The sequence below is a fragment of the Oncorhynchus masou genome, chromosome 21, assembly GCF_036934945.1.
Source record: "Oncorhynchus masou masou isolate Uvic2021 chromosome 21, UVic_Omas_1.1, whole genome shotgun sequence".
Taxonomy (NCBI): Eukaryota; Metazoa; Chordata; class Actinopteri; order Salmoniformes; family Salmonidae; genus Oncorhynchus; species Oncorhynchus masou.
This window is the reverse complement of record NC_088232.1, coordinates 30,229,593-30,256,855: the sequence shown is the minus strand read 5'-3', so window position 1 is coordinate 30,256,855 and position 27,263 is coordinate 30,229,593. Positions and strand designations below refer to the sequence as shown.

Here is a 27,263-nt window from a genome sequence, read left to right as displayed (position 1 = left end):
ATGTGTCTGTTACTTGAACTCTGTGAAGCATTTATTTGGGCTGCAATTTCTGAGGCTGGTAACTCGAATAAACTTATGCTCTGCAACAGAGATCATTCTTCCATTCTTGTGGCGGTCCTCATGAGAGCCAGTTTCATTGTAGCACTTGATTGTTTTTGCGACTGCACTTGAAGAAACTTTCAAAGTTCTTGAAATGTTCTGGATTGACTGACCTTCATGTCTTAAAGTAATGATGGACTGTCTTTTCCATAATATGGACTTGGTCTTCTACCAAATAGGGATATCTTCTGTTTACTGCCCCTACCTTGTCACAACACAACTGATTAGCTCAAACATATTAAGGGAAGAAATTCCACAATTAACTTAAGGCACACCTGTTAATTGAAATGCATTCCAGGTGACTACCTCATGAAGCTGGTTGAGAGAATGCCAAAAATATATTTGGTTACTACATCATTCCAAATGTTTTATTTCATAGTTTTGATGTCTTCACTATATTTACCCATCTCTCTCATCTTTCTATTTGTAGCTAAACTAACGTTAGCTAACCAAGCTAGTTTACTAGCTAGCTGATCGTTTTATGAATATAACTTGTGAGCATCGTATTCAGATGAGCTGACCCACTGGGAATATATATATATTTATATTCATATATTTATCCCCCATTTCCGATTATCCATTAATCTCATCCATGATGTCTTGACGGCTGTGTCGCAAGCTAAAGGCAAAAAACGTAAACAAAGAGGATACATGCGAGTAGAGCAACTGAGTTTGGTCGTCACACACACATGTCCATATATGGCATTGCGGTGGCAGCCATATTGGAATTTCTATCCGGTGATGTCCCCGCAAAAGGGAACACATATCTCCCGCTAGCGAGGTTTTCTCCAGCCGACAGACCGTCCACTCCTCCCAGTCTCCACCCCTCTAGACTGCGGGCAGGCATGGCGGCTATCGAGACACGGGAATGCGAAACAGAAGGCTGTAGCAGCGAGGCCAAACTTCAATGTCCAACCTGTATCAAGCTCGGGATCCAAGGCTCATACTTTTGCTCTCAGGTAGCATTCGTTTTCTAATTCATTCAGTTTGAAAGGGGTCTGACATGATCCACACAACGGCCCAGCATCCTTCATCACGAGGTAGCTAGCGCTGACATAGTTGCCCTAATTGAGTTTCCTCACACCCCTTTAAGTAGCCTAGCATATGATGCTAGTTAGCTGCAGTAGCTAACTACAAGCATGTTCTGCTTAAAACCGTAGCGAAAAAGCAATGGTTTGCAAACACATTAGCTAGGAACTTTATTTGAAGCCAATAGCTAACATTATCCTCCCGTATGAAAAATGCTTGTTTAGAATACACAAACTGCAATAAACTAACTCGTTAACTCATTTGCTAGCGCGGTGTTTGTTAAAAAGCATCAACTTTGAAGTCTAGCAAGCTTGTTGGGTAGTTAGCCTAGTTTACCCATTGGTATTGGTTATTGCAATGAATTAAATTACACTGTGCATGAGGCATGCTTTCTACATGTTGATGTAGCCATGCTAATTAATTTGATTTCTCTGATCCTGGCCTGGCTGTAGTAACCCACCTGTGGCTTGTCTGTTTGAAATGTCAATCATTGAAATTGCCAAGGATTAAAGGAAAGAAGAATGGAGGCCCCAGTTTCAGTTTAGCCAAACATATTTATAACTAACCCATCTGTCTGTGGTTTAGCTGTGTGTCATTAAAGGTAAAAGGCAGTGTAATTAGTTTAAAGTTTATCACAGTCTGGCAGTAGGCCTAGATTCAGTTTTGGCAGAGACTGATTGGGATGTAGGCAGATCTGCTCTGTCAGAGCCTCTATCCATGAAGCCAGCCGGTTGGTGGGATATTTTTTTCCTGCTGCTCTCACTGTTCTGGTGGTCACTGGTCAAAAAATCCATTAACTGAGCAGCAGAGATGTTAGTCATGGTCAACTGGCCGTTGACCTAGTCTTGAAATAAACTGTTAAGTGGTTTATGTAGCATGTGTGCAATACAGAGCCCATTGGTCTCTCTCCCTCTGCCTTTGTATAATATTGAGCAGGAAAGCACAGATCCCAGTCCACAGACGATTAGAGGAATTGATTCTGAAATTTGTGCCATTGAGAAACAAACAGGCAGCAGATACTGCTGCTATTGATGATTTAAGGTCGCACACCCCTGATGTGCAGAGTCTCATATGGATATATCTCTCCTCTCTGTCCCCTCATTCAGGAGTGCTTCAAAGGGAGCTGGGCTACTCACAAGCAGATGCACAAAAAAGCAAGTAGGTAGCGTCGTTAGCAATATCCTATCACGCAGACCAACTCACTTCCAAATAATTTTTCAAACGGATTACAATGTCGCTTCATGGGCTTCCTGTCATTGTTCCCATTCCTACATGACCTATCATCTGAAGGCATAGAATATGTGAAAGCCTGCATAAATGCCCAACCTTTCCCTCTAATTTTGATGTTGAAATAGAGCAATGGCGTAGCCATTCAAAATGGACTTTGACATTTTAATACGTACCAGTCATTAGAGCAGGACTGGACAATCTGTGATATCCGGTACAGGCTTCCCCCTCAGCCAGGCAGCAACACACTGGATTACATTTATCAATGTAAAAAGGAAAGAAGCAATTGTTTAGTTGATTTGGGCATTTTACTGCTTGGCTGGAAGAAAAACCTGAACCCACACTGGGCCCTCACAAGATTAACTTGCCCAAGAGTAGTCTAATCTGTATGTGTGAACACCTAACTGATCTTTTAAAATGTTGTCAAATCAGATGTCCTATATTACATTCTCTTTTTGCAGAGGAGGATAAGAACCAGGTTGAGGCAAAGAACTGCGTGGAGAATGACACCAACACAGACCCATGGCCTGGTTACCGCTACACGGGCAGACTACGCCCTCACTACCCACTCGTAAGGCCACCTTTCTGGTACATTTCTAAATTGGGCTAATGCGCTGATAAGAGCTTTTATGTAGGAGCTTTTTTTCTTGACTACATAGTAGTCCAACATATGTCAACACAACATGATTTAATAGACATAAGCCACACAAGCTTTGTGTAAAGTTTATTCATTAGCCCCTGGAAGCTGTGTAATCATGTCTCAACTCTCGTCTTGTTGGTTCCTTCTGTGAGCTCCATGTAATCAATCTCTCCTGTCATTGGTTCCCCATGTAGACTCCCATGAGGCATGTCCCCGGTAACATCGAAAGACCTGACTATGCCGACCATCCACTAGGTAATGCTACTCCTAGACTGCCTCCAGTTGCTTTTAAGTTTTAAGAAATCCTTTGCTGTCCATTTGAAAATCTTCTCAAGGCTAGTATTCTTTGTCATGAATTGTGTTATTGAAACATTACACTTTATCTGAGAAATGTGTACTGTTTCTATGTTTAACATCAGGTGACATCATTCATAGAAAAATGTGTTTCTGCCCCAGCCATAGATTCCACCTAAGCTGATCACTCATTATGTAACCATGGTAACCTCAATGGTGAGGATTCACTCCATATGTTAACTGTCACCTGACTACTGCTCAGCCACCAGGTAGCCATGGTTAGTCTCTCCACTCATGGCACATCCATCCAAATGGCACCCCGGGACACGAGTGAGATAATGTCATGTCCGTTATTCGTGATCATCAGAGCCCAGTTTTTCAAAAGTTATCTGAATTCAAATCAAATCCATGTTTATTTGTCACATGCGCCGAATACAACAGGTGTTGTATTTCACCTTACAGTGAAATGCTTACTTACAGGCTAACCAATGGTGCGTGAAAAAATGTGTGTTAAGTAAAGAAATAAAACAAAACAACAGTAAAAAGACATTTGAAAAAAAGAGTAGCAAGGCTATATACAGACACCTGTTAGTCAGGCATATTGAGGTAGTATGTACATGTAGGTATCGTTAAAGTGACTATGCATATATGATGAACAGAGAGTAGCAGAAGCGTAAAAAGAGGGGTTGGCGGGTGGTGGAACACAATGCGGATAGCCCAGTTAGCCAATGTGCGAGAGCACTGGTTGGTCGGGCCAATTTAGGTAGTATGTACATGAATGTATAGTTGAAGTGACTATGCATATAAGATAAAAAGAGTAGCAGCAGCGTAAAAGAGGGGATGGGGGAGGCACTCAATGCAAATAGTCCGGGTAACCATTTGGTTACCTGTTCAGGAGTCTTATGGCTTGGGGGTAAAAACTGTTGAGAAGCCTTTTTGTCCAAGACTTGGCACTCCGGTACCGCTTGCTATGCGGTAGTAGAGAGAACAGTCTATGGCTGGGGTCTTTGACAGTTTTTAGGGCCTTCCTCTGACACCGCCTGGTATAGAGGCCCTGGATGGCAGGCAGCTTTGCCCCAGTGATGTACTGGGCCGTGGTCGAAGGCCGAGCAATTGCTGTACCAGGCAGTGATGCAACCAGTCAGGATGCCCTCGATGTTGCAGCTGTAGGATGGGATTAAATGCATATAATTAGAATGAATAGAGTGGGATTCCAAGTCAATGATCTGGCTGTTTGATTAATTCTGTTTCTATGTATTAAATGGCTCCATTTTGCTATAGATTTTCAATGTTTGAACATGGCTTGAGGCAAATCCCATGCATGTAATATTAGCAATGTTTACTTTGGTCACTAGGGGAGCTCCTGTATGGCTACTGAAGCATAATACATTGTTGTAGTAATTACTCTATACCAATAGGGTGAACTGTGCTGAACTAGAATGGAAGAGCTGCAGGTAAAACGCCTGCCAGCAAGCAAGTTGGCTCATGCAAGCGACCATGCTCTCTAGAAAAAGGAAATTTTAGCATTAAAATGGCATATTTCAACCAAAATGGGAGACTGATTATGTGTTCACTGAATTCAAAGGTAGACCACAATGTTTGGTGTGCTTGCAGAATGTATCTGTGATAAAAGATTAGAATGTCAGTCGCCACTACAACAGCAACCATAAAGAGAGATATGGCAAGTACACTGGTGCTGCTAGTGCACTTAAAAATATGAGAGGCCTGTAATTTTCATCATAAGTACACTTCAACTATGACAGACAAAATGAGAGAAAAAATCCAGGAAATCACATTGTAGGATTTTTAATGTATTTATTTGCAAATTATGGTGGAAAATAAGTATTTGGTCACCTACAAACAAGCAAGATTTCTGGCTCTCACAGACCTGTAATGTCTTCTTTAAGAGGCTCCTCTGTCCTCCACTTGTTACCTGTATTAATGACACCTGTTTGAACTTGTTATCAGTATAAAAGACACCTGTCCACAACCTCAAACAGTCACACTCCAAACTCCACTATGGCCAAGACCAAAGAGCTGTCAAAGGACACCAGAAACAAAATTGTAGACCTGCACCAGGCTGGGAAGACTGAATCTGCAATAGGTAGCTTGGTTTGAAGAAATCAACTGTGGGAGCAATTATTAGGAAATGGAAGACATACAAGACCACTGATAATCTCCCTCGATCTGGGGCTCCACGTGAGATCTCACCCCGTGGGGTCAAAATGATCACAAAAATCCCAGAACCACACAGGGGGACCTAGTGAATGACCTGCAGAGAGCTGGGACCAAAGTAACGAAGCCTACCATCAGTAACACACTACGCCGCCAGGGACTCAAATCCTGCAGTGCCAGACGTGTCCCCCTGCTTAAGCCTGTACATGTCCAGGCCCGTCTGAAGTTTGCTAGAGAGCATTTGGAGGATCCAGAAGAAGATTGGGAGAATGTCATATGGTCAGATGATACCAAAATAGAACTTTTTGGTAAAAACTCAACTCGTCGTGTTTGGAGGAGAAAGAATGCTGAGTGGCATCCAAAGAACACCATGCCTACTGTGAAGCATGGGGGTGGAAACTTCATGCTTTAGGGCTGTTTTTCTGCAAAGGGACCAGGACGACTGATCCGTGTAAAGGAAAGAATGAATGGGGCCATGTATCGTGAGATTTTGAGTGAAAACCTCCTTCCATCAGCAAGGGCATTGAAGATGAAACGTGGCTGGGTCTTTCAGCATGACAATGATCCCAAACACACCGCCCGGGCAATGAAGGAGTGGCTTCGTAAGAAGCATTTCAAGGTCCTGGAGTGGCCTAGACAGTCTCCAGATCTCAACCCCATAGAAAATCTTTGAAGGGAGTTGAAAGTCCGTGTTGCCCAGCAACAGCTCCAAAACATCACTGCTCTAGAGGAGATCTGCATGGAGGAATGGGCCAAAATACCAGCAACTGTGTGTGAAAACCTTGTGAAGAGTTACAGAAAATGTTTGACCTCTGTCATTGCCAACAAAGGGTATATAACAAAGTATTGGGAAACTTTTGTTATTGACCAAATACTTATTTTCCACCATAATTTGCAAATTCATTAAAAATCCTACAATGTGATTTTCTGGATTTTTTTCTTTCTTATTTTGTCTGTCATAGTTGAAGTATACCTATGATGAAAATTACAGGCCTCTCTCATCTTTTTAAGTGGGAGAACTTGCACAATTGGTGGCTGACTAAATACTTTTTGCCCCACTGTATTTAGCAGATGTTGTGGTGTAGCTAAATGCTTGTTCCAAGCTCCAACAGTGCAGTAATATCTAACGATACATATTTCAAAAGTAAAATAATGACATTTAGAAATATTAGGTAGAGCAATGTCAGAATCCGGAATATGAATATGTTATGGGATGTATAGACTAGAGGTCGACTGATTATGATTTTTCAACGCCGATACCGATTTAATCGGCCAATTTAAACAAAATAAAAATTATAATAAAAAATAAAATATTTAATATAAATGTATATCTTTAAAAGATTTCAATTTATTTATTTGTAATGACAATTACAACAATACTGAATGACTATTTCCCTTTATACGATTTGTATTTCATATACCTTTTGACTATTGGATATTCTTATAGGCATTTTAGTATTGCCAGTGTAAGAGTATAGCTTCCGTCCCTCTCTTCGCCGCTACCTGGCCTTGAACCAGGAACACATCGACAACAGCCAGTCTCTAAGCAGCATTACCCATGCAGCGCAAGGGGAACAACTACTCCAAGTCTCAGCGAGTGACGTTTGAAACGCTATTAGCGCGCACCCCGCTAACTAGCTAGCCATTGCACATCGGTTACACCAGCCTAATCTCGGGAGTTGATAGACTAGTAATAAAACTAGTACTCATCAACCATGTGTAGTTATAACTAGTGATTATGATTGTTTTTTATAAGAAGTTTAATGCTAGCTAGCAACTTACCTTGGCTTCTTACTGCATTCGTGTAACAGGCAGGCTCCTCGTGAGGCAGGTGGTTAGAGCGTTGGACTAGTTAATGATAATGATAATGGAATGATAATGGAATGATAAATGATCATGTACAGGTAGAGATATTGGTGTGCAAAAGAGCAGAAAAGTAAATAAATAAAAACTGTGGGGATGAGGTAGGTTAAAATGGGTGGGCTATTTACCAATAGATTATGTACAGCTGCAGCGATCAGATAGCTGATGTTTGAAGTTGGTGAGGGAGATAAAGGTCTCCAACTTCAGCGATTTTTGCAATTCGTTCCAGTCACAGGCAGCAGAGTACTGGAACGAAAGGCGTCCGAATGAGGTGTTGGCTTTAGGGATGATCAGTGAGATGCACCTGCTGGAGCGCGTGCTACGGATGGGTGTTGCCAACGTGACCAGTGAACTGAGATAAGGCGGAGCTTTACCTAGCATGGCCTTGTAGACGACCTGGAGCCAGTGGGTCTTGCGACGAATATGTAGCGAGGGCCAGCCGACTAGAGCATACAAGTCGCAGTAGTGGGTAGTATAAGGTGCTTTAGTGACAAAACGGATGGCACTGTGATAAACTGCATCCAGTTTGCTGAGAAGAGTGTTGGAAGCAATTTTGTAGATGACATCGCCGAAGTCGAGGATCGGTAGGATAGTCAGTTTTACTAGGGTAAGCTTGGCAGCGTGAGTGAAGGAGGCTTTGTTACGGAATAGAAAGCCGACTCTTGATTTGATTTTTGATTGGAGATGTTTGATATGGGTCTGGAAGGAGAGTTTGCAGTCTAGCCAGACACCTAGGTACTTATAGGTGTCCACATATTCAAGGTCGGAACCATCCAGTGTGGTGATGCTAGTCGGGCATGCGGGTGCAGGCAGCGATCGGTTGAAAAGCATGCATTTGGTTTTACTAGCGTTTAAGAGCAGTTGGAGGCCACGGAAGGAGTGTTGTATGGCATTGAAGCTTGTTTGGAGGTTAGATAGCACAGTGTCCAATGACGGGCCGAAAGTATATAGAATGGTGTCGTCTGCGTAGAGGTGGATCAGGGAATCGCCCGCAGCAAGAGCAACATCATTGATATATACAGAGAAAAGAGTCGGCCCGAGAATTGAACCCTGTGGCACCCCCATAGAGACTGCCAGAGGACCGGACAGCATGCCCTCCAATTTGACACACTGAACTCTGTCTGCAAAGTAATTGGTGAACCAGGCAAGGCAGTCATCCGAAAAACCGAGGCTACTGAGTCTGCCGATAAGAATATGGTGATTGACAGAGTCGAAAGCCTTGGCAAGGTCGATGAAGACGGCTGCACAGTACTGTCTTTTATCGATGGCGGTTATGATGTCGTTTAGTACCTTGAGTGTGGCTGAGGTGCACCCGTGACCGGCTCGGAAACCAGATTGCACAGCGGAGAAGGTACGGTGGGATTCGAGATGGTCAGTGACCTGTTTGTTGACTTGGCTTTCGAAGACCTTAGATAGGCAAGGCAGAATGGATATAGGTCTGTAACAGTTTGGGTCCAGGGTGTCACCCCTTTGAAGAGGGGGATGACTGCGGCAGCTTTCCAATCCTTGGGGATCTCAGACGATATGAAAGAGAGGTTGAACAGGCTGGTAATAGGGGTTGCGACAATGGCGGCGGATAGTTTCAGAAATAGAGGGTCCAGATTGTCAAGCCCAGCTGATTTTATACGGGTCCAGGTTTTGCAGCTCTTTCAGAACATCTGCTATCTGGATTTGGGTAAAGGAGAACCTGGAGAGGCTTGGGCGAGGAGCTGCGGGGGGGCTGGAGCTGTTGGCCGAGGTTGGAGTAGCCAGGCGGAAGGCATGGCCAGCCGTTGAGAAATGCTTGTTGAAGTTTTCAATAATCATGGATTTGTCGGTGGTGACCGTGTTCCCTAGCCTCAGTGCAGTGGGCAGCTGGGAGGAGGTGCTCTTGTTCTCCATGGACTTCAGTGTCCCAGGATTTTTTGGAGTTGGAGCTACAGGATGCAAACTTCTGCCTGAAGAAGCTGGCCTAAGCTTTCCTGACTGACTGCGTGTATTGGTTCCTGACTTCCCTGAACAGTTGCATATCGCGGGGACTGTTCGATGCTATTGCAGTCCGCCACAGGATGTTTTTGTGCTGGTCGAGGGCAGTCAGGTCTGGAGTGAACCAAGGGCTGTATCTGTTCTTAGTTCTGCATTTCTTGAACGGAGCATGCTTATCTAAAATGGTGAGGAAGTTACTCTTAAAGAATGACCAGGCATCCTCAACTGACGGGATGAGGTCAATGTCCTTCAAGGGTACCCGGGCCAGGTCGATTAGAAAGGCCTGCTCACAGAAGTGTTTTAGGGAGCGTTTGACAGTGATGAGGGGTGGTCGTTTGACTGCGGCACCGTAGCGGATACAGGCAATGAGGCAGTGGTCGCTGAGATCCTGATTGAAGACAGCGGAGGTGTATTTGGAGGGCCAGTTGGTCAGGATGACGTCTATGAGGGTGCCCTTGCTTACAGAGTTAGGGTTGTACCTGGTGGGTTCCTTGATGATTTGTGTGAGATTGAGGGCATCTAGCTTAGATTGTAGGACTCCCGGGGTGTTAAGCATATCCCAGTTTAGGTCACCTAACAGAACAAACTCTGAAGCTAGATGGGGGGCAATCAATTCACAAATGGTGTCCAGGGCACAGCTGGGAGCTTAGGGGGGTCGGTAGCAGGCGGCAACAGTGAGCGACTTATTTCTGGAGAGAGTAATTTTCAGAATTAGTAGTTCGAACTGTTTGGGTATGGACCTGGAAAGTATGACATTACTTTGCAGGCTATCTCTGCAGTAGACTTCAACTCCTCCCCCTTATATATATATATATATATATATAACTGCTCAAAAAAATAAATGGAACACTTAAACAACACAATGTAACTCCAAGTCAATCACACTTCTGTGAAATCAAACTGTCCACTTAGGAAGCAACACTGATACATTTCACATGCTGTTGTGCAAATGGAATCGACAACCGGTGGAAATTATAGGCAATTAGCAAGACACCCCCAATGAAGGAGTGGTTCTGCAGGTGGTAACCACAGACCACTTCTCAGTTCCTATGCTTCCTGGCTGATGTTTTGGTCACTTTTGAATGCTGGCGGTGCTTTCACTCTAGTGGTAGCATGAGATGGAGTCTACAACCCACACAAGTGGCTCAGGTAGTGCAGCTCATCCAGGATGGAACATCAATGCGAGCTGTGGCAAGAAGGTTTGCTGTGTCTGTCAGCGTAGTGTCCAGAGCATGGAAGCGCTACCAGGAGACAGGCCAGTACATCAGGAGACGTGGAGGAGGCCGTAGGAGGGCAACAACCCAGCAGCAGGACCGCTACCTCCGCCTTTGTGCAAGGAGGAGCACTGCCAGAGCCCTGCAAAATGACCTCCAGCAGGCCACAAATGTGCATGTGTCTGCTCAAACGGTCAGAAACGGACCCCATGAGGGTGGTATGAGGGCCCGACGTCCACAGGTGGGGGTTGTGCTTGCAGCCCAACACCGTGCAGGACGTTTGGCATTTGCCAGAGAACACCAAGATTGTCAAATTCGTCACTGGCGCCCTGTGCTCTTCACAGATGAAAGCAGGTTCACACTGAGCACGTGACAGATTCTGGAGACGCCATGGAGAACGTTCTGCTGCCTGCAACATCCTCCAGCATGACCGGTTTGGCGGTGGGTCAGTCATGGTGTGGGGTGGCATTTCTTTGGTGGGCCGCACAGCCCTCCATGTGCTCGCCAGAGGTCGCCTGACTGCCATTAGGTACCGAGATGAGATCCTCAGACCCCTTGTGAGACCATATGCTGGTGCGGTTGGCCCTGGGTTCCTCCTAATGAAAGACAATGCTAGACCTCATGTGGCTGGAGTGTGTCAGCAGTTCCTGCAAGTGGAAGGCATCGATGCTATGGACTGACCCGCCCGTTCCCTAGACCTGAATCCAATTGAGCACATCTGGGACATCATGTCTCGCTCCATCCACCAATGCCACATTACACCACAGACTGTCCAGGAGTTGGCGGATGCTTTAGTCCAGGTCTGGGAGGAGATCCCTCAGGAGACCATCCGCCACCTCATCAGGAGCATGCCCAGGCATTGTAGGGAGGTCATACAGGCACGTGGAGGCCACACACACTACTGAGCCTCATTTTGACTTGTTTTAAGGACATTACATCAAAGTTGGATCAGCCTGTAGTGTGGTCTTCCACTTTAATTTTGAGTGTGACTCCAAATCTGGACCTCCATGGGTTGATAAATTTGATTTCCATTGATCATTTTTGTGTGATTTTGTTGTCAGCACATTCAACTATGTAAAGAAAAGTTTTTAAAGAATATTTCATTCATTCAGATCTAGGATGTTATTTTAGTGTTCCCTTTATTTTTTTGAGCAGTATATATATATATATATATATATATATATATATCTCTCTATCACACATGGAATCATGTAGTAGCCAAAAAGTTTTACTTCATAGTATTTGTTGTCTTCACTCTTATTTTATAATGTAGAAAATAGTAAAAATAAAAGTAGGCGTGTCCAAATGTGATATTAGTTTTTTAAAATAAATTTACAACTTTCTAAACATGTTTTTTTCTTTGTCATTATGGGGTATTGTGAAGATTGAAGAAAAACAATAATTTAATTCATTTTAGAATAAGGCTGTAACGTAACATTGTGTAAAGTCGAGGGGTTTGAATACTGTATGTACAGCAATGGTTAAATAGGATAGGCCTTGACTAGAATACAGTATATACATATGAAGTGGGTAAAACGGTATGTAAACATTATTCAAGTGACCAGGGTTCCTTGACTATGTACATAGTGTAGCAGTGTCTAAGGTACAGTAACCAGTCACTAAAGTTCAGGGCAGGATACCAGCTAGTGGTGACTATTTAACAATCTGATGGCCTTGAGAGAAGCTGTTTTTCAGTCGCTGTCCCAGCTGATTACCTGGAGGGCAGGGGTTGTGACCCCGGTGATGTGTTGGGCAGACCGCACCACTCGCTGGAGAGCCCTGCGGTTGCATTTGGTGCAGTTGTTGTACCAGACAGATGCAGCCCGACAGGATTCTCTCAATTGTGCATCTGTAGAAGTTAATGGGGGTCTTTGGGGCCAAGCTGAATTTCTTCAGCCTCCTGAGGTTGAAGAGGCACTGTTGCGCTACCTTCACCATACTTTCTGTGTGGACCATTTCAGATTGTCAATGAACAACATTCTTACATAGGCATTCCTCTTGTCCAGATGGGATAGGGCAGTGCGATGGTGATTGCGTAGTCCTTGGATCTATTAGGACGGTATGCAAATTGCAATGGGTGTAGGGTGTCTGGTAAGGTGGAGGTGATATGATCCTTTACTAGCCTCTCGAAGAGCTTCATGACAGAAGTGAGTTCTACGGGGCCATAGTCGTGTAGTTCAGTGATCTTTGCTTTCTTGGGTACAGGAAAAATGGTGGGCATCTTGAAGCAAGTGGGGGCAACAGACTGGGATAGAGACAGATTGAATACAGTGTATATGCAAAGTATTCAGTCCTTGTATTTTTAAAAAACATTTTGTTACATTCCAGCCTTATCCTAAAATTGATGAAATAGTATTTTCCCCCCTCTTCAATCTACACACAATACCCCATAATGACAAAGTGAAAACAGGTTTTATATTAAATAAACCTGTACCTTATTTACATAGTTATTCAGATGCATTGCTTTGTCAATTGAAACTGAGCTCCGGTGCATCCTGTTTCCATTGATTGTCCTTGAGACGTTTCTACAACTTGATTGGATTCCACCTTTGGTAAATTCAATTGTTTGGACATGATTTGGAAGGGCACACACCTGTCTATATAAGTTCCCACAGTTGAAGGTGCAGTGCATGTCAGAGCAAAAACCAAACCATGAGTTCAACGGTACCAAAACATTTCTGCAGCATTGAAGGTCCCGAAGTACACAGTGGCCTCCATCATTCTTAAATAGAAGACGTTTGGATCAGTTTGGATCCACCAAGACTCCTAGAGCTGGAGACCCGGCCAAACTGAGCAATCAGGGAAGGAGGACCTTGGTCAGGGACGTGTCCAAGAAACCGTTGGTCACTCTGACAGAGCTCCAGAGTTCCTCTGTGGAGATAGGAGAACCTTCCAGAAGGTCAACCATCTCTGCAGCACTCAGTCAGGACTGAGAGAAAGATCAATGGAGCAAAGTACAGAAAGATTGTTGATGAAAACCTGCTCCAGAATGCTCAGGATCTGACTGGGGCGACGGTTCACCTTCCAACAGGACAACGACACTAAGCACACAGCCAAGACAACGCAGGAGTGGCTTTGGCGCAAGTCTCAATGTCCTTGAGTGGCCCAGCCAGGGCCTGGACTTAAACCCGATCAAACGTCTCTGGAGAGACCTAAAAATAGCTGTCCATCGACGCTCCCCATCCAACTTGACAGAGCTTGAGAGGATCTGAAGAGAAGAATGGAAGAAACTCCCCAAATACAGGTGTGCTAAGCTTTTAGTGTCACCGAAGAACTTGAGGCTGTAAAAGCTGCCAACGGTACTTCAATAAAGTACTGAGTAAAGGGCTGAATACTTATGTAAATGTGTTTTCTTTAAATTAAAAATACATTTGCAAAGCTGTCTAAACCAGTTTTTGCTTTGTCAATATGGGATATTGGGGGGGGTGAAAAAAAGAGTCAAGGGGTCAGAATATTTTTGAATTCACTGTATGTCTGTTAACACTCTAGCCAGCTGGTCTGCGCATTCTCTATGGATGTGGCTCGGGATGCGGTCTGGACCGCCAGCCTTGCGAGGGTTAACACCTTTCAATGTCTTACTTCGGCCACGGAGAACGAGAGCTCACGGTCAATGGTAGAGGTGGTGGCCCCCATCGGCGGCAGTGTTTCCCTCGAAGTGGACAAAGGTGTTTCGCTTGTCCTGGAGCAAAACATTGGTGTCTATGACACGGCTAGTTTTATAATCCGTGATTGTCTGGAGTCCTCTGCCACATACGTCTCGTGTCTGAGCCGTTGAGTTGTGACTCCACTTTCTGACATTTTTCTCCTTTTACCTTGCGTTGTATGAGAGTACTGATGTGACCGATATCAACCAGTTGATCTATACTTGTGCTATACTTGCGCTATACTTGCGCTATTGGGTAAGGATGACCCACTGGATTTGCAGGATTGCTGCACCAGAGTGGTGTGGACTGCACTGCGTCATTCACCAAGTAAGACCACTCAATCATGTTTTCATAAATTCATAGGCTATACTCGGCTTTAATATCACATAATAAACTGAACAAAAATATTAACGTTAAGTGTTGGTTTCATGAGCTGAAATAAGAGCCCAGATTTGTTTACATCCCTGTTAGTGAGCATTTCACCTGTGCTCTGATAATCCATCCACCTGAGGGGCGAAGCATATCAAGAAGCTGATTAAACAGCACGATCATTACACAGGTGCACCTTGTGCTGGGGGTATTAAACAGCCACTCTAAAATGTGCAATTTTGTCAACACAATGCCACAGATGTCAAGTTTTGAGGGAGGGTGCAATTGGCATGCTGACTGCAGGAATGTCCACCAGAGCTGTTGCCAGAGAATTTAATGTTAATTTCTCTACCATAAGCTGCCTCCATCATTTTTAGAGAATTTGGCAGTACGTCCAATCGGCCTCACAACCGCGGAGCACTTGTATGGCGTTGTGCGTTTTTCTTATTTAAAGGTTAGTGCCCCATGGTATGGGCGGGCATAAGCTACGGACAATGAACGCAATTGAATTTTATAGATGGCAATTTGAATGCACAGATACCGCGGCGAGATCCTGAGCCCATTGTCGTGACATTCATCCGATGCCATTACCTCATGTTTCTGCATAATAATGCATGGCCCCATGTCTTAAGGATCTGTACACAATTCCTGGAAGCTGAACATTTTCCTATTTCTTCTATGGCCTGCATACTCACCAGACATGTTACCCGTTGAGCATGTTTGGAATGCTCTGGATCGACATGTACGACAGCTCGTTCCAGTTAACTCAGTAAAAACTTTTGAAATAGTTGCATTTCATATTTTTTCGGTGTATAAAAATACAAACGTCACTTAGTTTTATTTGTTTTTTTACATGTCTGTGGAGATTAAATGGAGCTTATGTTTGCAGTCAAATTGTGCTTATTTTATAATTGTAGGAAGCTCTGGAAAGACGCTGAACTTCATTCATGGATGTTGTAACAAGTTACCAACTTGATCCGAGGAGCGAACAGAGCTGTCAAACATCGTTTGTGGCCTCCCTCTGTCTTCAACGTCACAGGGATACGATGGCAGAGCTGTGGTAAATGCCTGGAAAGGTTATTTTCATTGTGCACAGTCTTCTGTTTTTGGAGGAGAGCATCCGTGTGGATACAAGTTTTTTTTTTTTTTTTTTTTTTTTTTTTTTTTTTTTTTTTAGAATTTAGGGGTATCAGCTTTCTCTCTGATCTGGCCTTTCTTACTGACATAACCCAGCATCTGAAGGTGTAAGACTATTTTGCAGATAAATACACAACGCAGAGGACGAGAGGTCAAAGTACTAAAAGTAAATTGAGTACTAATGGTCAATAGGGAATTATCAATGAAAATGGTTGGTTTTCAGTACAACATCTGGTAGGAATGTCAGTCCTGAACTTATAGCTACAGTGCCTTGCGAAAGTATACGGCCCCCTTGAACTTTGTGACCTTTTGCCACATTTCAGGCTTCAAACATAAGGATATAAAACTGTATTTTTTGTGAAGAATCAACAACAAGTGGGACACAATCATGAAGTGGAACGACATTTATTGGATATTTCAAACTTTTTAACAAATCAAAAACTGAAAAATTGGGCGTGCAAAATTATTCAGCCCCCTTAAGTTAATACTTTGTAGCGCCACCAAAAGGTCGTAAAGTTCAAGGGGGCCGAATACTTTCGCAAGGCACTGTATGTGTGGCACCTTCTTATTGGTCCAACCTGAAATGGGATACTTGTTGTTTGACCATTGGCCCAGTTTTATTGCAAGGAATTCTAATTGGTCAACCACAGGCTAGGGCTGTTTATAAAACTACATCCTATCCCTTTGTTCTGTGGAGAGAACCACAGGAGAGAACCACTGGAGAGCATGAACATCTACCATCTACTTCCAAGCATGATTTGTCTGCTTTGAATACACCTATTTTCGTCCCCCTGATTTGCTTTGGGGTCTGTGTTACTAAAGAATAACCAACTGCTTGACACAAGGACGAAATCAGACTGTGGAACCTCTTTACACCAATGTGAATGGGTTTTGGCGCAAACTTGAACTGTTCAAAGACCACCTGTCATTAGACCTGCTGAATCTGGCCCACTTTCACACGTGCAGATTTGCACACTGACAAGTCTGAATGCGAGAACACTGTCTCCTTCAGCTGGTACACAGCTGACATCACATTATTACAGGAGCAATTCAAATATCGCTTTCAAGACTTCCACGATATGCAACCTCGCATCCATCTGTTCACTGATCCGATCTCCTCTGTTGTGAATGAACAGCCCACCGAATTGCAAATTGAGCTTTGAGAGTTGCAGGCCGACCCCTTCTTTCAATCAAAACGGAACGAGAGGGGGATTGTGTTTTGGAAACTGTTGCCAGAGTCCAGTTTCCCACGCTTGAGAGAATTTGCACTTTCACTGGCCAACATTTTTGGGAGAACATTTTGTAGGAGCAGCTTTTCCACAGACTCACAAAACACTTCCATCTCATGCGTGTGGTATGCACAACCGTCCCTCCCTTCGGCGTGCACATGAGACACAAGTGTCACATTTTAAAAGACAACTGATTACAAGTGGTTGTTGCTGCTGGTTGCACTTATTTCTGTAACCTAACCCTCACATTATATTTTTTCCATTTGAGGAGTATGTCTCCTGCACCATTGTGGGATATGAATTATTAAACAATGTTTGGGGTAGGGCAGGCTATAATCAGTGGTAGAAAATGTACCCAGTTGTTGTACTTGAGTAAAGACCCGTTAATAGAAAATGACTGTACCAAATATTTGAAGACTTTTACTTAAGTATCAAAAGTAAAATCATTTCAAATTCCGTACATAAAGTAAACCCAACGGCACGATTTTCGTGTTTTTTAAATTTACAGATAACCAGGCACACACTCCAACACTCAGACCATAATTTACAAATTTAAGCAATTGTGTTTAGTGAGTCCGCCAGATCAGATGCTGTAGGGATGACCAAGGATGTTCTCATGATAAGTGCGTGAATTGGACCATCTTCCTGTTCTGCTAAGCATTCAAAATGTAATTTTTGGTGTCAAGGAAAATGTATGGAGTAAATTATTTATTTGATCATTTTTACGTCACTACATTCCTAAAGAAAAAATAAAGTACAGATACCAACAACAAACTACTTGAACTAATGTAAAAGTAGTTTTACTTAAAAGCCTGCACTTATTGGGAAAATTAGCTACATAGGAATAAGAGAGCATTACAGTAGCCTACCATAAATATACCTGCCTCATGTATTGACAGCTACAGGGTGTCACTTATCTGTTTTCACTTTTTATGAGCATTGGTGATGACAATTCCACATGTTCTGGTTATTAGCCTCCATTAGTTCTGTTTTTTGCAGAAGACTATTAGTTAGTTAAAAATCTCTATTTATTTTACTGTTAGGCTAAAGAAATCTCAAAGGCAGATATTGACATTGTATGTGTTTAATACTCAATGGAAGTAGTGAGGGCTGCACTGATCTGTTGCCCTTTGTTTTGAAATTAACTCAAATACCAATGAATTTATATTGAAATATTAGTTTTTTTTAGTTCATTGAATGCAGTTTCTATACAAGTATAGAACTTCTTATTGTGGTATTATTTGTATCCAATGTCAAGGATTTTGAATGCAACTGGTATAATGCATTGAGTTGTGGTTTAACTGCACAAATGGGTTGATTGTAAAAACAAGTTGACTACATGTTTGGGTGTGCGTACACAGAACCACGAGCCACTGCTGCCCCTCATGCGTTCAAATTTTGTGGCCCCCACCCCCATCAAGGTAACCCATTTCACATGAGTCACTCCCCCTGTTTTGATGTTCTCTATACTGCAGTCTTGGCAAAATTAGAACCTAACCTCTATTTTTCTACTGTTCCACTTTTCTAAATTAGAAAATTCTGGGCCTAATAATCTTGGCTGGGTTAAATAATATAACCATAAGCAGCACATCTGGATATATTTGAATGTTTAACTGTCAATGTGCTTTGCTGTCCTTGCCCAGCATTGATCACTAGACAGTCTGGCCTGTCTGCCACAGTGCTGTTTAATTGTTAATGGCATCCAATCTATTCCTGTTGTCCTGAGTCTAGTCTACACATTGTGAACCTGGCTTGTGAGATTGTTTGCTCAATAGCATAGTTAATCTACCCCTAGGCTTTTTGTTGGTTCAGAGAACAAACAGCTCATTGTTGAACTGAAATGCTCGTGTTGCGCACACACTATCTCTTGGAACAGGTTAACAGGATGAATTAATCTGTGTAAGTTAGAGTAGAGGCGGGGGTTAAAGGTTTGTCACTGCGGCCGATTTCCATCATATGTATTTAGGTCTTTTTTGAGATCAGCGTAGATCCATAATAAAACATATCTGTGGGTGGGCAGGGGTGCTGGTTTGGAGATGACACCGCCTAATACAGAAGCATGTCTGTTCTGCGAAATATATATTCCCAAATGTTTTCTCATTTTATTTTCGCTGTTAAACTTACTGACATGCACGGGTGTTGCTAACACCACATTGCAGGCCATATAATTTGGTCAGGTATTTACTTAATTTTTTAACTCATGTTTCATGATCTGGCATAATGGTAGGCAACATTTTAGGCTTTAAAAGTGACTTAATAGTTAGGTCAGTTATTAAGCATTAATGAAAGAAGAACCATTTGGGAGCCAAATGAACCGGCTCACAGAAACACAGTACCCATCACTACGCGACAGAGCTCAAAGGGGACAATGGCGTGTTTTAAAAGGGCAACTCACTGTTTCAGTGCATGTACAAAATTACAATCTTTCCCTAAAAGCATGATGGTCTTCACTTTCTTAATTGAAGGGTAGGTTAATTTGTCCCCAGACAAAATCGATCTCAGATCGATTAAGTTTGTCATGGGATTTATTTTTGCTTTAATCCCCGAGTTAAATGGCTGTTGTAGATATTTGTTTCAGGTACCATCTGACTATTTGCTAGTCTCTTAACAAGATTTGGGTCAATATCACTTGAACTTTTCCAATAAGAAATTATTCCTTAATTTATTAAACTGAGATGAAATTGACTCCACCTCAGTGCATTAGACTAGTAAACATTTTTACCTTCTGTAGACAAATTTAAGTAGCAGAACATTCCTGTATACATTTGCTACCCTCTGAAAGAAGCTTATTCGTCTTGGTTAATACCACAATCATTCCCACTTTGTTTGTGTGTGGCTATGTATGCAAGCGCTTGTGAGTGTTTGAGAGGAAGTGTGCTTGCGCAATTGAGTCTGAGGCCGGTGTCTGAAGCTCTTCTACTCATCACTTCAGCAGCAGAAGTGGGTCTTATGGCAGGTACGTCCTACTCCACAACACCCCATCCCACGCCCAGCTGTCTGTTTACATATGTGCGGTACATGACCACACACACACTGTCGCTCTCTTCTTGTGTAACTATTTTGTTTCTTTCGTATGTCTCAATTGGTGAACACCTGGCAGGAAACTAAAGCATGGCCCAACATTTTTGCATGGCCTTTTCATTCATCCTTTGTTGCTGTAGTAGAGCTACGGTTTGTATTTTATCGTGGTGATGTGGGTGTTGTACAGTAGTCATGTTGTCTCTTAAGTGGTTGATAAACTGACTACTGTGGTTGTGGCCCATGTGTCAGCGATGTTGCCTACACTGATTATGAAGCGCATATCAATGCTGTGGTCTACACATTGTATGTAAACATCGTTTTTGGTTTTGTGATCTCATGGCAGATAAGAACTGTACAATAAGAATGTAATTTTCATTCTAATGAAAATAGTCTATTAAACCATGTGGCTCAACCATAATAACAGTATGTCAATACAAGGCCCCCATAGCACAGAAATATGTAGATATTATATTTCCACAGGAGTAAATAATATAGAGAGAATTCCACACAGCTGGAAGACGGGGATCCTTTTAGCTCTACAGGTGTGTCTAATATAGGGGGTAGAGGTTCATTTGGAACTCTGCAGAATTCAGAATGGCTTCAGGAGGTCTACAGAGCAACATTATCATGCCTCTTGGTCGATTTTGTTTAGGTCCACATCCTCGTGGTGTTTTCTTTTAATATAGCCAGGTTAGGTGAAGACGTTTCGTGTCTACTTTAATTTGATGAATCTATTGTCATGTGGGCTTCTAAGTAAAGCTAGGGGGACACTTTTTTTTTATCCTAGATGTAGGCTACCATAAGGATGTGATGATGAAGGTCGTACTATGGTCTACTCCACATTAAGCTCTTTTCTATGTTAATAGCAAGGAGGTTGACATAGTAGCTGTGTGCTTTGGAGTGTAATGACACTACGTATTTATGTTTGAGCAGTCCGTTTCAAGTGAAAGTCTTAGTGACTTTCTTTGACTCAGTTGGATGGACTGCTGATCAGGGTGAGTTTGGTGTATGGATGGATGATGTTAAAACACATCCTGTATGTCAATTCTCACTACTTTTTTTAAAGGCATGTCTGAGTCGGAGCAGTCTTTGAAGGGCACTTCACAGATCAAGATCCTTTCTGCCGAAGACATAGAAGGCATGACAGTTGTGTGTAAGGTAAATTATTCAATTGCTTTGTCACCTTTCTCTGTTGCTTTTATTAACATGGTTCTAAAAACAGTTTGAAATGGAAAGACATTTGTCTTTTTGTAGCTGGCCCGAGAGGTGCTTGACATCGCCGCCCTGATGGTAAAACCTGGCATGACCACGGAGGAGATTGACTACACTGTGCATCTGGTAAAGACCCTGGCCTCCTTTCCCCCCTCTCCCATCCCCTCATTCTCTTCCTTTCCCACTCTATTCTCCTCTCTCCCTCATCTTGGTTGTTGTGTAATTACATTTTTTCTTTCTCGCTCCAGGCCTGCACAGCCAGAAACTGTTACCCCTCCCCTCTCAACTACTATAACTTCCCCAAGTCCTGCTGCACGTCAGTCAACGAGGTCATCTGCCACGGCATCCCAGACAGGAGACCTCTGGTGGATGGGGATATCCTCAACGGTAGGCTTCCCGGGAGGAATCTCCATAGTCTAGTGGCTTCTTCATCTCACTCCCTTAGTCTTTACTGATGTGACTGGGCAGGTAAAAAGCAAATCCCTATTTGGCATCCTTCATATGCTTTCACCTAATGGATGTGCTATCAGATCATTGAGTATAATGGGATTTAACTAGACGGCCACTTTAGACTATTGAGATGCACATAGAGAATGGGCTGTTCCCAATCGACAGACTGACGTAGACTTCTTGCTCACAGCATGGCTTGACAAGAGAAATTATTTGATTTAGCCACCGTCTATAGGACTTCAGCCAAAATGTAGCCTTCGTCCTATATATTTCTGCTAAGTCTCTTCTAAAGAGCCATATCCAATCGGTGACGCAGCCAAAAAATGACTTTACAGCATGGTTAGACAAGACAAATGGTCTCATTAGCGTTCAGCTTTGCCATTTTGCTCCCTAGCATGCATATATTTCTGCTCATGTTCGGCATCTCTTTCCCCCTCCTTTGCAGTGGATATTACTGTGTACCACAATGGATTTCACGGAGACCTCAACGAGACCTTCTTCGTTGGGGAGGCAGATGAAGGGGCGAAAAAACTTGTCCAGACCACCTTCGAATGCCTTATGCAAGCCATCGACTCCGGTAGGATCTCTTACCTGTTGCCAGATGATGATGATTTCTTTAACAATTAGGTCACTATCTCAAAGTTAAAGGGGCAGTCAGCTGTTGCTACATTCATTTTGGGACTCAAATGAATGATATGTACTAGAGGTCGACCGATTAATCGGAATGGGCGATTTAATTAGGGCCGATTTCAAGTTGTCGTAACATTTGAAAATTTGTATTTTTGGGCGCCGATTTTCTTTTTTTATTTGATTTTTTACCTTTATTTAACGAGGCGAGTCGTTTAAGGACAACTCCTTATTTTCAATGACGGCCTAGGAACGGTGGGTTAACTGCCTTGTTCAGGTGCAGAATGACATATTTTCAACTTGTCGGCTCGGGGATCCAATCTTGCAACCTTAACAGTTAACTAGTCCAACGCAATAACGACCTGCCACTCTCTCGTTGCACTCGCCTTTTACGTGAATGCAGTAAGCCAAGGTAAGTTGCTAGCTAGCATTAAACATATCTTATAAAAAAACAATCGATCATAATCACTAGTTAACTACACATGGTTGATATTGCTAGATATTATATAGCGTGTCCTGCGTTGCATGTAATCTGGCTGAGCATACAAGTACCTAAGTATCTAACTGAGCAGTGGTAGGCAGAAGCAGGCGCGTAATCATTCATTCAAACAACACTTTCTTTGCGTTTTGCCAGCAGCTCTTTATTGTGCTTCAAGCATTGCGCTGTTTATGACTTCAAGCCTATCAACTCCCGAGATGAGGCTGGTGTAACCGAAGTGAAATGGCTAGCTAGTTAGTGCGCGCTAATAGCGTTTCAAACATCACTCACTCTGAGCCTTCTAGTAGTTGTTCCCCTTGCTCTGCATGGGTAACGCTGCTTCGATGGTGGCTATTGTCGTTGTGTTGCTGGTTCGAGCCCAGGGAGGAGCGAGGAGAGGGATGGAAACTATACTGTTACACTGGCAATACTAAAGTGCCTATAAGAACATCCAATAGTCAAAAGGTTAATGAAATACAAATGGTATAGAGGGAAATAGTCCAAATAATTCCTATAACTACAACCTAAAACTTCTTACCTGGGAATATTGAAGACTCATGTTAAAAGGAACCACCAACCATGTTTCATTATTTACTTGAGTCTAAATGGATTTTATTGATGTATTATATTAAGTTAAAATAAGTGTTCATTCAGTATTGTTGTAATTGTCATTATTACAAATAGAAAAATCGCCCAATGAATCAGTATCGACTTTTTTGGTCCTCCAATAATCGGCGTCGGCATTGAAAAATCATAATCGGTCGTACTCTAATATGTACCCATTTGATTCTTGAAGAAAATAACTTATAAATGCCTCATGAGCTTAGTTCAACTGCCTTAACCCAAAATTGAAATATGTTTTACTCCAATGTTTTTTAAACAAACGCCTCAACGTGGTTAAAACTATCATTTTGATATCATGGATGGTCAGTCCTTGCATCCACAGTTCTGTCTTTAAATTTGAGAGGTAACTTTTCTTCAGCCCCATCCCTCAGCTTTTTACCAAAACTGGTGGGGAGAATGCTTTGTTTCAACTGCTGATTGCCACTTTGTTTTTTTCCCCTCCCCTTTCTAGTGAAGCCAGGTATCCGCTACAGGGAGCTTGGTAACATCATCCAGAAACATGCCCAGGCTAACGGCTTCTCTGTGGTGCGGAGCTACTGTGGCCACGGCATCCACAGACTGTTCCACACTGCTCCTAACGTGCCGCACTATGCCAGTGCGTAACAATATCTTATTAGGGCCGGGTTGATACCTGTATTACGATACTCATTTGTATCGTGGCAAGAAAACAACACAAAGCTGATGTAACTTGTTTAGTAAAACAGCCCTAATGTTGGAAACAAACAATTGTTGTCATTTATTTAGTCATATTTATTTTCCAAGCTACAGCACACTATTTTACATGCAGCAGGTTTTTAAAGGACCAAAGAGTTGTCTGCTTTTTTCCCTTCATTTTTGCCATGGAAAAAATATAGATACTGGTATTGTTCCGGCCCTACTTCCGCTCCTTACACCAATAAGCTTGTGAAATTGTCATCCTATTCTTAGATATCATAGTAGCCTACTTTATTAATCCCAACTGTGATTTGGGGAAGCTGTATAAAGCAGTGGGTATACTCTTTCCTTTGCAGAAAACAAAGCAGTCGGAGTGATTAAGCCCGGCCATGTATTCACCATCGAGCCCATGATCTGTGAAGGTAAGGGCCCTCTGAGACATGACTGCAGATTTGGGGTGTAATTTTGTGTGTAATGGTTGGTAATTATATACCTATGTGTAATACTGTGTGTGTGTGTTCTGCGTAGGTGGTTGGCAGGACGAGACATGGCCTGATGGTTGGACAGCAGTGACCCGGGACGGAAAGCGTTCGGCCCAGTTTGAGCACACCCTCCTGGTGACTGAGACGGGCTGTGACATTCTGACGCGCCGGCTGGATGACAACGGACGTCCCCACTTCCTGAACCAAATCTAAACTGGGGGGGGGCGACAACGACACAGCATCACATGGACTGTCTCACGGGATGTGTTCTCTTTTGCACCCCCGTTGTATCACACACACCTCCAACCTGAGGCTCCACACCCCCTGGAGGCCTGCCTGCCGTGGCCCAGCTCTCACTGTTCAACGAATTTACTGTCCTTCTCCAAAATTAACGGAAAGTACTTGAATACATTTGATATCAACTGTGTGGATTTTTTTTATCTAGGCTGTTTTAAAAAAAAGAAATGTCTCATCAGGAGATAAAAAGGACAAATAAGAGAAGGGAAGTGTATTCATGAAATGTGGCTTTGCGTAGTTGCAGGTTGAATTCTTACCTTGATTGTTAGCTTGGATTCTGTTGATGTGTATAACTGAAGAGGCATGGAAGGGATCAGGCTTTAGTTTGACCCCATGACTTTTAGACATGTGCTACCTTACTGTATTGCTTAATTGATTGCAAGGCAGCCATGCTCCTATTGACCGGCTGCTCAGCTCACCTGTAGTGTTCTGTTAAGGTGTGTCGTCCAGGTCTATTCAAATCTGGGCCCTGAGGAGTGAACTAGTTTAGTAATAATTGGAGTCCCTCACCTGGCATCCCCTGGTCTGGTTTGAATCGGGATTGAAGTCAGAAGTGCTACGAACCCTGGGGTCTGGATTGGACTTGTCCTGATGTAGCGCGTTGAGCCTTAATTTTTGTGAATTAAGAATGAGCATGCTGGCTAATGTCCAGGCAGCATATATCCGTTAATCCTCAGTCCAGTCAATCACTATTTACCTTGGTATGCTGTTGATTTACTGGTGCGAGCAACAGTCTTGAGTCTCCATTTCCAGTCTCTCCACTGCCACCTTTATTTCTTCTATGATGGAGTGATAAGCAGCTTTTGTGTATGTTTTTTTTTTGTTTGAGTGTGAGGACTGTATAAATGCCAAAGGCTCTATTGCAGCAGAAGTTTGGGTTTACCACCGACCTGTGAGTTAATACCCGATTCAATAATACTGTATTAAAATAGTAATCATTTGAAGTATTGTTTTACATTAGCTGATTAGCTGGTAGTTCTGCATTTGTTTTTCTTCCCATAATGTGCACATTAGAAAATGAAAAATTAGACTACATTCTTACTCCCAATGCTATGCGCAATTAGCCTGGCGAAGAGGTTAAAATGAAATTGACCAGTAAGACAATTCTTTGATTTATTGTATTAAATTCAAATTGATAAATCATTTTCTAGAATTTCATGACAACACAAATACTGCAGAGTAAGAAAGGGGAAAGGATGGTATTAATTTATAACCTTGTAAATAGAAAGCTGGCTTTAATGTGATTCTTCTGCAATGCCTTACCATTTCCCAGCATGCATTAAACCAAAGCCCTCTGATACTCTCGAAGGGCAATGTATGGGTCACAAACTCATCCAGCTTCTTGTTCATGTACTCACTGACCAGTTTAGGAAAACTCTCCACACTTTTATATCCTGTGGAAAGCAGATGCGAAGTGTGACCTCAATCTAATCAAAGACCACATCCCAGAAAATGCTGGAAAACTGATGATTGGATAATGTGGGGTGCCAACTACACAGAGCTATTGGCTCTAACTGTGACATCATTAGACCCATCCCAGTCACATCCAAGCAGTTCCAGTCAAGGTGCGTCCTGTCACCAGCTGGAATGGGCAATTGGAAATCTCTTGCCTGGCTGCTGCCACCCCTCCATGGCCACCCTCTGGAACACAGTATGTCACTTAGACAACTGTCACCTTGCGATGTGCCACTCTAAACATTGGGTGTAACAGAACATTTGCTGCAAATAAGATTTGAACCACTTATGTATTATTCAATAAGATAAAATTGAGAAAAGCACTGTGTGATCTACTTCCTCAATATTGTCAACAAAATAGTAATTCATTCCCCAAACACTCAAGGGAGTGGTCAGTAAAGGTGACATTCACCTCATTGCCCACACACTCCAGACTAATCCAGTCCTTTGGTCATCTCAACCAAAACCTCCTGGATAGGATTGTTGTTACCTGATAGGCTTGGTGGGGTTCACCAGCTCAGTGACTCCGAACTTCTTGGCCACCTAAAACTTGTCTGGGTTGAGGTCGATCCCATTGGTCCTGGTTGCCCCTGCAGCTTTGCATCCCACGATGGCACCCAGGCCCAAAGCCCCAAGGCCAAACTGCACAGGTGGAGCCCGCCCCCACCTGTAGGGGAATGGAAATGAAACACCAAAGCCAGTATGTGAGAGTTGTCCTGCTATACACAAACAGTTGAATCGGGTGTATTTAAAAAAAAAATATATAATAATCAACCCAACTACCACCTCTTCAGAGGACAAAAATACATATTTTTGGTTTTCTAGGTTTTTTGTTACATATAGATACATTTGACAAACATGGCACTTTTATATACAGCTTTCCCTTGACATATTAACGGTCATGAGCTCCTTAATCGCACCCTTCAGCTGCTCTCAGCCCCTACCATCGTAGACCCCGCTCATTTGGTTTCCATGTGCCATATAATTTTCTAACTGTGCTGTTTTACATGTATTTTGAACCTTTCTAATTGCATAGTATCCACATATTATGAAATAAAGATGAAAACCTTTGCTACCA

The 27,263-nt window shown here is 42.8% G+C and overlaps 1 protein-coding gene across 2 annotated transcripts; it reads left to right on the top strand.

Annotated features, from left to right (window-relative positions):
* The first annotated feature begins 831 nt into the window (after window positions 1-831).
* On the top strand, window positions 832-27,263 carry LOC135508097 (methionine aminopeptidase 1). Of its 2 annotated transcripts, XM_064928041.1 has the most exons (12): window positions 832-1,058; window positions 2,235-2,286; window positions 2,817-2,926; window positions 3,190-3,250; window positions 19,818-19,841; window positions 20,973-21,064; window positions 21,161-21,244; window positions 21,367-21,505; window positions 22,014-22,145; window positions 23,749-23,892; window positions 24,308-24,373; window positions 24,480-27,263. In XM_064928041.1, exons 1-12 carry the CDS (start codon window positions 945-947, stop codon window positions 24,644-24,646), a joined length of 1,185 nt encoding a protein of 394 aa, XP_064784113.1. In that variant the 5' UTR covers window positions 832-944; the 3' UTR covers window positions 24,647-27,263. The 2 variants fall into 2 exon arrangements, with proteins under 2 accessions (XP_064784113.1, XP_064784112.1); XM_064928040.1 differs by lacking the exon at window positions 19,818-19,841 and having other exon boundaries at window positions 866-1,058.

Excerpts from the sequence above, each read along its gene's own strand:
- LOC135508097 (XM_064928041.1), top strand. The coding sequence starts at position 945 with ATGGCGGCTATCGAGACACGGGAATGCGAAACAGAAGGCTGTAGCAGC. Across the intron at positions 1,059-2,234 it reads GCTCATACTTTTGCTCTCAG|GAGTGCTTCAAAGGGAGCTG; the intron begins GTAGCATTCGTT and ends CCCCTCATTCAG. Across the intron at positions 3,251-19,817 it reads CTATGCCGACCATCCACTAG|CAGCAGAAGTGGGTCTTATG; the intron begins GTAATGCTACTC and ends TCATCACTTCAG.